The sequence below is a fragment of the Rhodnius prolixus genome, unplaced genomic scaffold, assembly GCF_049639745.1.
Source record: "Rhodnius prolixus isolate KJV_2025 unplaced genomic scaffold, Rpr scaffold_11, whole genome shotgun sequence".
Taxonomy (NCBI): Eukaryota; Metazoa; Arthropoda; class Insecta; order Hemiptera; family Reduviidae; genus Rhodnius; species Rhodnius prolixus.
In genome coordinates this window covers 13,282,387-13,295,992 of record NW_027411625.1, presented here as the reverse complement: position 1 = coordinate 13,295,992, position 13,606 = coordinate 13,282,387, and the positions used below count along the sequence as shown (strand labels likewise).

At 36.2% G+C, this 13,606-nt stretch overlaps 1 protein-coding gene across 3 annotated transcripts in view; it reads right to left on the bottom strand.

Annotated features, from left to right (window-relative positions):
* PlexB (plexin B) overlaps nucleotides 1–13,606 on the bottom strand; it is a 38,260-nt gene that overhangs the window by 4,246 nt on the left and 20,408 nt on the right. For all 3 annotated transcript variants that reach the window (XM_074137749.1, XM_074137748.1, XM_074137750.1), the window contains 12 exons: nucleotides 12,956–13,192; nucleotides 11,624–11,881; nucleotides 9,723–9,971; nucleotides 9,216–9,497; nucleotides 7,339–7,476; nucleotides 4,373–4,663; nucleotides 3,943–4,119; nucleotides 2,752–2,995; nucleotides 1,831–1,973; nucleotides 949–1,082; nucleotides 684–875; nucleotides 78–234 (listed from right to left, as the gene is read on the bottom strand). In XM_074137749.1, the coding sequence (XP_073993850.1) occupies nucleotides 78–234; nucleotides 684–875; nucleotides 949–1,082; nucleotides 1,831–1,973; nucleotides 2,752–2,995; nucleotides 3,943–4,119; nucleotides 4,373–4,663; nucleotides 7,339–7,476; nucleotides 9,216–9,497; nucleotides 9,723–9,971; nucleotides 11,624–11,881; nucleotides 12,956–13,192 (2,502 nt within the window). The remainder of the gene's footprint in view (nucleotides 1–77; nucleotides 235–683; nucleotides 876–948; nucleotides 1,083–1,830; nucleotides 1,974–2,751; nucleotides 2,996–3,942; nucleotides 4,120–4,372; nucleotides 4,664–7,338; nucleotides 7,477–9,215; nucleotides 9,498–9,722; nucleotides 9,972–11,623; nucleotides 11,882–12,955; nucleotides 13,193–13,606) is intronic.

Here is a 13,606-nt window from a genome sequence, read left to right as displayed (position 1 = left end):
ACCCCCATTCATTATTTTGAGACTTACATACCACACACGTCATAGCAATGGTTGAACTTCATAAAGTGAATACTAACAACTACAGAATGCGGAATCTGTTCCCTTAAGAGTCGCTCCTCAGAAAGGGAATATCTCGCGTCATGTGTGATCGCGTCCACGGGTCCTTTTTCTATCTGATGTTTAATCGCTTTGTACAGAAGGAACAGCGGAGTTCCAGCGTATTCTTTGACGTACCTGAAAAGGACAAAAAATTAATAAAAAAAAAAAGCAATGGAGGTGTGATAATGTCAACTAGAGTTAGAGTTTCTTATATAAAGGGGAACGAAGGTGATTCTGCAAAGTAACCGACGAAGTTCTAGGGTGCCCTTAGTGTGAGGAAATTCGAAGGGTGACAGAAGTAGTTTTAAAGGATGCCGAAGTGAGAGTGATTCTGGGAGTGTCCGAAATGTTTCTGTGGGAAGTTTAAGATGGAGTCTCAAGCTCGACAGAGCTGTTTTTTTAAAGGGAATCGGAATGACCGAGTTGTTTCTTTGAAGGGTTTTGGGGGTTGACTGAGATGGTTCTTAGGAATGCTAAAGTGATTCAGGGAGGGGGCGCCGAGATTTACACAAGATGATCAAGGTGATTCTTCTCAAGATGGATCGAGCCATTATCACTTATAAAGAAAGAATACTCTTACATACCTGTACATGGACAGTGCCATCCAATTAGTCAACATCTTCTCCACGACAGACTCGGTGCGTCGCAACATCAGCTGGGGATGTTTAGTACCAACCGATTTGTCTATTAATCTGATCAGCAAGTGACGCAATATTTCTGTGGCGTACTCCATCTTGTCGATCAAAACCACCATGATGAGCGATGCTACGTTCACTCTAAAAATAAGAAATTTAGAGTAACAGATTAAGCCATTTAAGGTTTAAGAACATACCACAGTGTGGTACTCACTTGTCTCGAATGCTGAAGGACTCCTGTTCTTCCAGAGTCTCAATGAAAGTCAAAATGAAAAATTTATTGTTGATCAATTGTTGGAATTGCAACATGGCTGCATCGTAGTTAGTTGTGGGACCGGTGATACGAACCTACAATTCAAGAACATCAAGGGAATGAATTGGAGCTTTGATTATTTGAAAAAAGGATTTACAGCAAATGAAAAACACAACACACTGTGAAAAAACACTGTTTAATTAGCGTGAAATCTAATTAAAAACCGAAATTAATTAAAAAAATTAATTAACCATGCCGGAGGAGAAGGTTATGTACGTAGTTGGTTTAAAAATTTACGTTGGACACTTACTATAAGTAAAGGCTTCTTGTAAAAGACACTTAGAAGTAAAACATCCTTCTTCAAGAGGCCACTGCCAGAATGTTTTATGCCAACTTCTCTTAAAAAAATAGCATGTAACACGCGTGTAGAAAAGAAGTGGTAGCGTGTGAAATAAAGTAAATTTACTGGCCGAAAATAAATACAGCTGGTCAAATGGTGCTTGAGCAAAATCATCTGTACACTTTATTAGAACAAAGCGTTATCTGAGTAGCCCAAACATAAATAAACTTCTTCGTTTCATTACTAAGAAAATCAAGAAAACTTCAAAAATTATCTAAAAACTGGTACTGTAGCAACATTTGAATTCAACTTAAACTATGGTATTAGAAGCGGAAAGTACAAAATGACCAATTAAGTTTGCGCTTTTTGTGAATTTTCGAAAGCACAGAACCTCAAAGTAAGTAATACAAAGTATTTGTATTTGCAAAGAAAATACATTTTCGAAAATTTTACACACTTGTATATACTTCTTTACTCTGATAAAGTAAAAAACAAAGTCTTACCTTAGGATTGTGCAGAATCGGATGGTCGCGCACACCTGGAAAGAACACCTTCATGATGTATTCATTATGGTCCAGAGTAGGGATGCCAGACGACTCCAAATCAGCTGTTAGATCTGTCATATCCGTTTGTAACTCTGCAAATGCTGGGTCAAAGAAAAAAATACTGTGCTATACTTGAAAATGTTCATAGGAGGAACTGTAGAGTAAGCAATTTTGATGTGGTTGTTTGCAGATTTTTAACTGGTCTTGACGTCTCTCTTATTGTCCACGTAAACTATTCGTAAACCTATAAGTATTGCAATGGGATTATTGAAAATGTGGCTGAATCCCCAGTGCTAGATAGTATCACTGATTTCATCTGTTTTGCCACGCATTTTTTCCTTATTTCTGACCGGTTTAGGATTTTCATCCACAAACAGAAGTACATTTATCAGTTGGATGTAGAGTTTGACTTCCACCTTGTAAGCATCTGTCAAGACTACGCTTGCTGACTAACTAAGAAGGTTTCTCAGTGTTTGTACGCAGTTAATTTGGATTAAAATCATCTTTAGATGCTTCTCTTCATTACTATTTATCGTACAGATTATTTGGAATTTATGTTCTTTATGAAGGTCCAATGAGATTTATAATTTATGTTCTAGTAACAAGAAAGATGTTTTGTTTAATTTTTTATTTGAATTTAATGCTTTAAATAGCTGCAGAAGTAAACATTTAGAAAATAAAATTAGTAAAGATAATAGGCCAAATTCATCACTTTTTTTGTTAAGATTTATAATATTAAGCTTTTGTTTTTTCTTGTAAGATAGGGGATTTTGGTTTTTAAAAGAAAATGAATGAATTCTAACTTCTAGCTGCAGTTAGATTGCTGCATAATGTATTTCTAAAAGCTAAAGTTAAATATAAATCATAGATTTAAATTACCTTGCTTGCACTCCGATCTAACATTAGATTCGAGAGTGTCCATCTGAATTTGTATGCGCTTGTACTCGCGCTCAGCCTGTGTAGACTTTCTGCGGTACACAATCAGAACAATGATGAAGAGAAAGATAAGGCACGCAACTCCGGCAGCAATACCGGCCATCGCCTCAGGTGGTAGCGTATAAGCGTGCACCATGTCGTATCGCAGGTAGCCAATCGGAAAACGCAAATTCTCACCGATTCTCACCTGTCAAATAAAGCACAACTTTGACAGTAGAAGTTTGGCAGGCGATTTAGACAATTCCTAAGATGTGGCCAACCTAGTTACTAGGCTCGGTATCTGTTGCTAATAAATAACTAACTATAGGCAAGTCCTTAGTTCTCCAAACAAACTTCAATAGTACAAGCATGAAATCCTCCAGAAATCGCAAGAGATGGGACTTATTTTACTGTCTGGAATTATTTACTAGAAGTGGAAAACCTGTCGGTTTAGGATAGAAAAATAACTGGGACACTTGATCTCAAGAGTTATTTGCAATAACGCTATATAGCAAGGCAACAAAGTAGATTACTTGCATGCAGTAGGTGAATCCAGACCTTGAGGAATACAAAAAAAATTTAGTTTTCTTTTACATTCTGCAGAGGAGTAAATATAGCGAAGACGAATTTTGCCTGGCAACAAAAATACTAGTGCAATTTGTTATTGGTGTGAGAAAATAGAATCTGGCGAGAACCAAAAAGAGCTTCGTATCTTTCACGTTGGCGTTGACTTGTTGATTTTCTCCAAGAATACTAACTTCGTTAGGTCACACAGAAATAAAGTCGGCAGAGTGATCACCTCATCGGCTTTTGTAAGGGAAACCTAGACATCTCAGCATAAAAAAAAAAAAAAAAAAAAAAAAAAAAAATATGGCTAACCGATATGGAGGAAGAGCTGAAAATATAGATGTAAGGAAATGGCCCAAGTGAATGTAGCACGGTAATTGAAGAGACCCAGGCCCATGTAGGTTAATAGAAAGTGAAAAAAGTAAATAGTTTATGACTTCTAGACCTGCTGTCTTAATAAATGTCAAAGTAGAGTTATAGTATCCATTTCGCCTCCTTCTGAGGATCCAAAATGTTACAGCTGACTACAATACACTTCGTTCCAGATATCGTGACAAGATCTCACCGTAAAAAATAAATCCAACTTACCACAACGAGTGGTAGACCAATATTGGTTTCAATCGCCTTCTCGTCTGTGGGTAATGGCTGATGTTGCGGAGGTGAACATACCAGCTGCGAATACGCCAATGAAGTCACATTGCAGCCTCCCGTGCCAATGGTCACATTCACATCGCTCTCATCACTGGCGTAGTTCAACTTCTCTCCCTGTGAGCAACATAAAGGCAGAAATGGCAATGTGATAAGGCAACTAACATTGATTTTTTTAAATGTACTACAAATTTGCGTTTTGCGGCCCAATAGGCTACAATAAATTATTCTAACTTTACATAGTTTTCCAAAAGATATTGCACTCAAACAACATCTACGTAAGTACGGAGGTTTACTGAGTGATTTACAGGGCAATTTTTTGGGGTTAGGCTAGAAACCAAACACTACTGTAGCTGAAACACATTCTTACCTCAATGACAAGTGTATCGCCCTTGTACAATTTAATCTGATTTGGAAACTGAAAGTAGATAGGGTCTTCAACGTAGATAATGTGCGAACGTAGATTCTTGTAGTGCTTGTCCAAATCTCGGACTGCTTGCACTCCGTCCATAATGAAGCCAATTCGCAGCGTCAATTTGGACTGTTTGTCGGCCACCTTACCAGGCAGTGATCGGCGATTGCGCGATGGCTCTCGATTGAATTCTAGATTGACGGCCGGCGATGGACATTCCATCTGTGCGGAGTTCAACACTGTGCAAGACTGAAATCATAATAACTTAATTTATATTTTACTTCAGTGCTTTAGAAGAACTTTTGTTCAAACTCAATTTTATTTTTGAAAATTTGGTTAGGAACGCAGTGCTAGATAATGTCGTAGACATTGTCAGCAAGTGTAGCGCGAGAAGGAAACAAAAGTGAAATGGACAATCCAACATCAAATTGATTAATCTATGTCCAATGATGGATGAAAGTCTGAAACCAGTTAGGGATACAATAAAGTTAAATGCTAAGTCGGTATTAAGTCAACGATGAACTTTACTAAGGTTCAGAGAGTAATCACTTCAAGAGAATCACTTTTTAGATGTATCCCCCCACAGAAATTTTAAAAGAATTGTCTTAACCAAACCTCATTACTCTGAAGCACCTTAAATCATCCTGTCAAAACATGACTTAGTCTTTCTAAGTCTTGAATAAATTGTACCGAGAAAATTTTGAGAATTACAACCAAAAAACAGATTAAGATTAAAATAGATAGTAAGTTATAATTGAAGTCGTTTTAGCAGAAATTAAATGTTCCAAATTCTATGGGTTGTAATGAATAACTAATTGAATTAGCGTCCTTATACAGAACTTGTTTGCTGGAAAGCGCATAAAATAGTCATGAAAATCGCGGGGAGAACATGGGGTATGGACTGCATGCCTACCATGGTTCTATGAGAGAATAGTGAGAAAAGATTGCTCTAAACCTAAATGCAAATATGCAAGTAGTACAGAGAGATGATAATGTCAAGCATTTGCGAAAAGTTCAGCAAATGACCTAATTAGCTATATTAGGGATGATGAGAACAACGCGGACATTGGCGTACGAAAAGCTTTTGACTTGGCTTCATTCAAGTTTTGTGTTATCGCACAACTAATGGGCAATATCAGGCAAGGTTCAGAACAAATGAGTACCAAGTAATCGTAGGAACCCATACTAAAATAGAGGATAAGTTGAGCTTTGAGAACCAAATTCTGCTTTCTAAAACAGATGAGTCGAGAAATAATTGTGAAAACACCAATAAGATCCAATAGCTTCGGATGTTATTAGGAAACCTCAAGGTATGAAAGAGAGTAAAGGCTGATCCGCTAGTTCTCAACATGAAGAAACTCGCCTGTTAGGCTGGAGATCAGAGTTTCAACAATGGAGAAACTACAATAGCACAAGCATGAAATTCCCTAGAACGGGAAACAAAGGAGCCGTCTAGGTGTTTGTCCACAGTTTTCCAGATATGTATCACTGCAACTTCATAGTGATACATATTCCAAATTTTATCCAGAATTAATTTATAAGGGATTGCTGCAATTATCTCGAATTCGAAATCGCCCATATTTTTTGCAAAAAACAATTTCTACTGGGCAAAAAAGCATTAACTATGGACGTGACTTCAGAGTTAAGCACTGTATTTGAGGCACCAGTAAAATTATAACTGGTTTCTTCAGTTGAATTTTAATACTACTTTGGGAACATTAAATATCACAGAGTTCTCAACTGAGGAGATTTTATAGTTGGCAAGGATAAAAGTTCGCGTTTTAGCTATATTTATAACTGTCCAATGTTAGCTAGAGCACCTCAAGAATACATCAATATTAGACAGCTTTTCCGGGTTAAGTTAATTGCACAAATTGAAAATTTTAATAAATACTTATCTAAAACAAAGGTAAAAAAGATCCATCTATTTGTTTAACAGATAACACTATCCACACTAAAATTAACTGCAAAAGGCAACTAAAAAGAGAAAGTCTAAGGGTGGCTGGACTCGGAACTGGGATCTCCGCGTGAGAGACCAATGCTCTAACCACTCAGCTACTACTTGTGCTGACTACTACTTGTGTAGTGACACAAGAGTTCAGAGATGGGCTAATGGAACGAGATTAAACGAAAGCACATACTTTTCTACTAACATTTTTTCTAAAAAAATTGGAAAGTAGCGGCAAATAAATGAGCTCCTTTGTAAACCCTAGTTTCAATCCTACTTGCAAGTCCACGCTCATAACTACCCCCCGCCCGCTTTTTTAACATTGAAATTTCCTCGAAAACAACTCTACAATTACTTTAAGCTGCGCGCACTGATTGCATAAGTTTGGATGTGCACTTTTGTTTCAAACATGTTTCTAGGAAAATTCGATTCAGGGTTCTTCTGACAGGGAGCTGTAGTTCTCTAAAATTTCTTTTTTAGTGGAATGCACAATAGTATCACTTATAAATTAACCCTTATGCAACTGTTCTAATAAAGGAGCTCAGCTTAGTGGTTAGTGAATTGGGCTCTAACATTCAGATCCAGCCACCGCTTCCTCAAATAAAAATACCGCTTAAATGAAAATGTGCCTCATTTTTTTGGTATTTTCTAGAACATGCTTCCAACTTTTCTTTAAATAAATTTTGTATAGAAATTAATTTAGGGTAGTTTAACGAGAAGATAGGTTATAGAGTTCCTTCTCTCCAAAGTATCGTTTTAGTTACTGGACACTTTGTTAACTGCATAATATTAAAGAAATTGAATACGTACGTTGATTTTAAAGAAAATGTATGCATTATAATCTTGAGAATTATAAAGAAAGTGAAGTATGGTGTTAGCAAGGGAAGAATTATCAGCCACTTCAGCAGTTCCCGATTGAAGTGGTTACGATGTACCGAAATGTAAGAGTGGTCCCAACTTGCAGCTCGATACTTACACTCTTGTTAATATAGGCTATAGAAGAATCTGAGTACACGATCATCTGCGGCTTTTGTATCGTGTTGAGGTTGGTGCCGTGCACGGTGATCATGCGTCCACCGGACACGGGACTTTTCAACGGCTTTATCTCCAACACCTGCAAGTAAATACTTATGATTTTATTATCGGTCATACTACAGTATATCATCATCAATTTTGTGAGAAGGGAATAGAGGAAAGAGGAATTCCAGTAATTAGTTTTGAATGAGTTAACACTAAGACCGAATGCGAGATTGCACTACTGTAAATTTGCCACAAACCACAAAGAAACAAGATTAACGAAGTAGTTTTCCTACGCTGTCAGTGTTTCTGTATCCCCAAGTCGACGGTGTATAAAAATCGCAGCCAAGAGAGATCAGGAATGTTGTATGATTAAACATGATACCATATTTCCTAGTTTGCGAAAGAACGAACAAACGGCGATAGAAATTATTTTTCCAAACTTTTAGTTCGACTGCTTTTGACTCGGTCAGTTTAGTTCAGTAATCACCCGCCCGAAAAAAATGTTTCTTCGAAAAGATTAGCAGCAAGAATACCACAAACATCTGGAAAAACATCCAGCCTCAATTGTATTATCACTAAAATATTATCACAATTTATATCGAAAATAATTTAATTTCATGTTTAGAGAACATCGCGTTAATGTCACACATATTTTAGTTACGTTACAATTTTGTAAAATTTATTCTACTTTTGACGCCTAGTGCTGTTGAAAATTCGGATAGGCATTAAATAAAATGATAAATTAAATAAAATATTGTCAAAATAATTATGATCTGCATTTTAATTTTATATCTGTAGTTGAAAACAATAATTCTCACGGTCATTTGGTGCCGTAAAATGACTGACTTGTATGCTGTATTATTAAGAACCTATATTTTTTTCATTTTAACATTAACATTCGAAAATTCATATCTGAAATAGGAGATTTATTTTAACTCACTGACAATATCATTGTGAAGATTTCTACTCTTAGAGAAACTCCTCGAGAAATGGTACCTAAAACGAATTTATTCTCTTCTAGAATCACAGGAAGTATTTCACTCCAATCAATTAGGTTTCTGTATTCACCACTTTACAGACCAGCGATGCCATCGCGTTGTGGATGATCTACTACTCTTGAGGATTGTAGTATTGTCCGGGAGTTTTACTCGATGCTGTTTAGGCTTAGGCTTAGATACAAGCCCTATTTTTGTTATGTATACTACTGGACTACTGGAAATGTATTCTACTTTGGTAACAGAGATGGCAAAAAGCTTTATTTTATATTGTCCTGAACGTCACGGATGTGATTGATAAAGAAAAAATTGAATTCACTGCGTCATATTTGGAAAACGAGGGATTCTTCATTTGCTGATATAATATCCATAAAACAAGTTTCGCTTTAAATGATTTTCAGACCTTACCATTTTAGCTATAACCTTATGTTCCTTTAATGGTCTGAAGAAAAAGATTACCATAGAAATTCATAATAAATTAGAAATTAAGATAATTTAAATTTCTTTAGCTAAAGATCGCTAGTTAGTGTTCCGTAAAAGTACCGTAGCTGAGTATAAAATTACTGGCAACATTACCAAGCAGCCAATTTGAATACAAAATTATCACACTTTAGAGACACTTTATTTCTTACTTAATAAATATATCTGCAAGCTACGTAAGAGTGAGGTAAGTTTTATATCTTATTTCAGCCGTTGTTGTTTACTTTATTAGTTAATAGTTTATTAGGCGTTTAGCCATTTATTTGGCAAAACAATGGAATAATTGGTCCGCAAAGTGGCGCTCGCGGCTTAAAGTTAGAAAATCCTCCCTTAAAGGGAAACCTGCAAATTAACTCACAGTAGGGTCTGGCTTGTAAACATACGAGGAAGGCCCCAGTGTACGATTTGCTCCGTCAATTATTAACGTTAATCGTTTGACATGTTTCGGTCCGGCGATACTGGCCGATGTGACACACATCAATCTGGATGAAGAGGTTTGCGAAGCATTCACTGTACATGGTAGATCGTCCAGGAAGACCTGTGTTTTGGTGCCAATATTTAGGTGATGGCCAGAAATGGATAGCTGGGTGCCACCGCTGCAAGGACCGCTAGTCGGCCAGACGCTCTGCACTTTCACGTTCTGCAAACATGAAAGACACCTCCACAGTGAAACATATTCACAATCAATAAAAGAGCCATGTGAGCCCTGTATCGTTGTTTTATAGGTTCGTGAAGATTTAATTACTGAGCTCACAGACCTCAGACTGCCTTCAAAAAATGTATAATTCAGCAGGTTTTAGTCGGTAAGTTCCACCGTCTTAGATATGCTTCAATTTTTAACTGGAGAGCATCAGATAACCCATACCTTGTAACTGAAATGCACAGCCGATTCTGTAAATCCAGCCTGGTTTCCGACAACAACCATAGCAACTTTCTCCTCTTTGGTGGCCTCAGTTCTGCAGACGATCCTTACGGAAACATCATACTCCACCAAATTGCAGGGTGTGTTTCCCACATGGATTTTACCCAAAACATCTTCCTCCTTCAAGCCAAGATTGGAACCTTCAATGATTACTAGTGTGCCACCTTCCAATGGACCGGATAAAGGTTTTATCTACAAAAATTAATCAAATAACAATGTTAATAAATTTAAGGTAATTAGGGAATATTAGTAGAGTTACTAATCCTTCTCTAATCTCCCCCTAACCCCTGTCTTTTTGGGTCTATGAGGCGGTGTTTCTATTACAGCAGGACTACTGCCATTCGGACAGCAGGTATGGGAAGCCAAAGCCGCGTAATATTTATTTATTTACAATACATATTTGTAAAATACAAAGTTGGACCAATAAAATGAACATTCAATACTATAAAATTGATGAAGTAGTTTAATTAACTGATGTGACAAACAATTACAAGGATGGATATTAAAGAATCATAGACAATTTTGGGCGGCAACCTCTAAAAGTAATTTATTTGGAAATTAGTACATTTCTAACCAGTTTCGGATTCTTATTTATCATCAGAAGTTGATATAATATATCAGTGGGGTGTAGAGAATTTGACTTCCACTATGTTTCAGACATACACTACACTTTTGCCGAATGAACATGGGAGGTTTTATAATATGCATGTGGTTACTTAAAATGTTAATAAACATTAAACATAATTACATTTAGAGGGTTGGCGCTAATGAGCGTGGCAGTCGATGCACCAAAAAAGAATTAAAAATTAGAGTGGAAAACCGGTATCACAGAAATACTTCATTGTTTTATAACTTTTAGCTGTAACATCACTATAAGTAACTGCTTAAGTAACCAGTTCTGAGTCGTTCCAAGTTACTGGTTCTCCTCATTAACACATACTGCTTCTCACAAGGGCAACTTACTTTAAAGAGACGGCTATGTGTACCAACAAAGTAACTAAGCACTTTTATGAGAAATCGGAAAGAGCGATGCAAAGCACTGAGACACTGAAAAGCACGCTTAAAGAATGCTACTTACCAGAAAGCACTGATCACTCAGTAGCAAGAGTCACACTTTTTTTTATCAGACTGTCTATTGCGGGGCTTTAGGCTTTACATCAGTGGGGCCAACATTGGACATAAGATCCCCTAGGGGGCCGTAGCCTTTAAAATAAAAGAAAATCACAGAAAAGAAAAATAACGGTTTATATGTGTATTAAAAAAAATTATATATTTACGTATTCCATATACCGAACGGAGCGTGAGTAAAGTTGATTTTAAATAGATATTGAAAAAAAAAAAAATAGATAGGAAAAATAAATACTAATTGTATTAAACCTTCCTACAATTATTTAATTAACCATTACAATAAAACAATTATTTTCTAAGAAAAAATGTTTCTAAAAACCCATTACAGAAATATTAAATAATGAAAAATTATGTATAATTTCTTAAATACGTTTGAGATGATAGTTATGAGACAGTGATATCGTAGACTGTGACGGATTAGCAGAGGATTTGAATGTGATCTTCATCTACTGAGCATGATCGTAACCAGCTTGAACTAAAGGTTAGACATGTGTACCTGCTTCTTCAAAGCATTTAAGGGCTGGAAGAAGCTATACTGGATATTATAACTCGAGCTTTCATACAGCCTGATTGGCGTCTAAGGAAAGACGGCTGGGAACTAAAGGTCAATCCTGTCATGTCTGTTTACCCCACAAAATTAATTTTTTCTTTTTATGCCTGACTTAGTAAAATTCAAACACACAGTGACAAACTATGCTCCATTTAGGTTTACCTACCATGTCAATTCTTGGCTTAGGACACTCTGTCGTCGGATAGTGTTTGCAAGAATGGGCGTAGTCACACGTGGATGAACACCAAGCACAGTTGTACTTTGCCTGCCTAGTCACGCAGAGCGAACAGTCAGGATGGTCGCGATGTGAGCCAAGGATATCACACTTATAGAGAATCAGCGACATGGAGTCCACGTGGTGGTTTCGATTCCATACCAGACTTACCTCAGCTGTATATTCGCCGGTGTTTGCCTCATAGGTATACTGAAAACAATTACAAAAAAAATTCTTATGAAAGACTCACACAGTTTCCCTTTTGTTTTATAAATTTTTGACAAATTTAATAACTTTCTAAAAATTAAACATAATTGGTACACTACTAGGGTGTTAGGAGAAGTTAAAAGTTTCTGGTTAAATGACATGGATAGGAAAGGGACAAGACTAGGCCTCGTGTCACTAACAAAGCATATCCGATACTTTTTATACATATTTGGGAATTAATAATATAAATAAATTTACCTATTAATACCAAAGCAATACTTCGATCGAAAGTTTTTCGGATTTTTTTTTTTTTTTTAAATAACCTTTACCATTTACCTGATAAAATACTGCGCCTGTCTTTACCTAAACCTAAACAAAGTATATATAAACTAATAAAGTTTTTTTGTTTATAAAGTCAATTACTTGCTCTCTATACAGGCTTAGACTTATGAATCGGTCTATTCCAGCAAGAAGCCACCTAACTTCCGATTATTTAAACTTGTTCGACAATGAAAATAACAGAGCTCTCACATTCACTTTGATGAGTTGTAATTTCTCTTAAACTGCAGGCAAAATTTAAATCAAAGTTCAGCAGCAACATCTTCAACGCTTTTGAGAAACCAAAGTGGTGAACAGTTACAAATGGTAATGAGAGGCTGGATTTGCAACATGTACTATGAAATGATCTCGTGAAGATGATGACCACGTTGAAGAACCAGTCCACGTTGCTGGGGAAACATCCAACATACCATTCTACACACAGACAGCATAAAGGAGGTGGTTCACTATGCTTTTAGTGTGCCTCTAAACCTATCTTAAAATATTTTAAAAGAGAACAAATCCATTACATAACTATCTACAACGAACTAAACAAAGTACTACGATTATGAAATATATTGGCAAGAGAAGTTGGATGTACACATGAACATAAGAAACGATCTCGACGAAACGATTGCAGACATGGCTACATAGTGATGCCACTATCTATACTATTCTGGTTCTAGGATGGGTTCTTGTTTCCCATAAATTATGGGTATCAAGTTCATAAATGAGTTAAGAAACCAAAAATTAACTGACCATGGTCTTATCGCATAGAATCTTCTGATGTTCCATGCGTGCAGGTACCATCATCTTGGCGCCCTCAATCGTTACGATACACTGGAACCCTGAATGGCCGACTTGCGGCGATGGCATATTCTCTACTTCCAGGGTTATCTCCTTAGTTACCCTATTCGGCAGCAATAACTCCTTGCTGGACTTAGAGAATCTTGGACACGCGTTCACTCCATGACTACCTATTTGAGTGGCTGGATTCTGTAAGTGATAACATCTATAAAGAGTTAGATATATATATATATAATATACTTACTTGAGATACTGTGGAAGCATCCTTTCAGATCTTACTAACAAAATAAATTCCCACCATTTACGTCCGATGATTACAGACCATAGAACTTATTTAATTATTTCTATGAATATTGAGCGGTTATCAATATAAAAACCTTCCTTTTTACCGACGTTTCAGAAAATTTATTGCCTTCTTTCTGAATCTGAACAAAAAAGTACATACATATGGTAGGGTATTTAAATAAGCAATAATTAAATAAACAATATCTTCAAATATATTTAAACATTCTTTTTTGTTTATTAATAAATTGCAAATGGAAACATTATTATTTTAAACATATCTGAATAATTCTTTTATTCATAGCTGAAGAAGACAAGGAA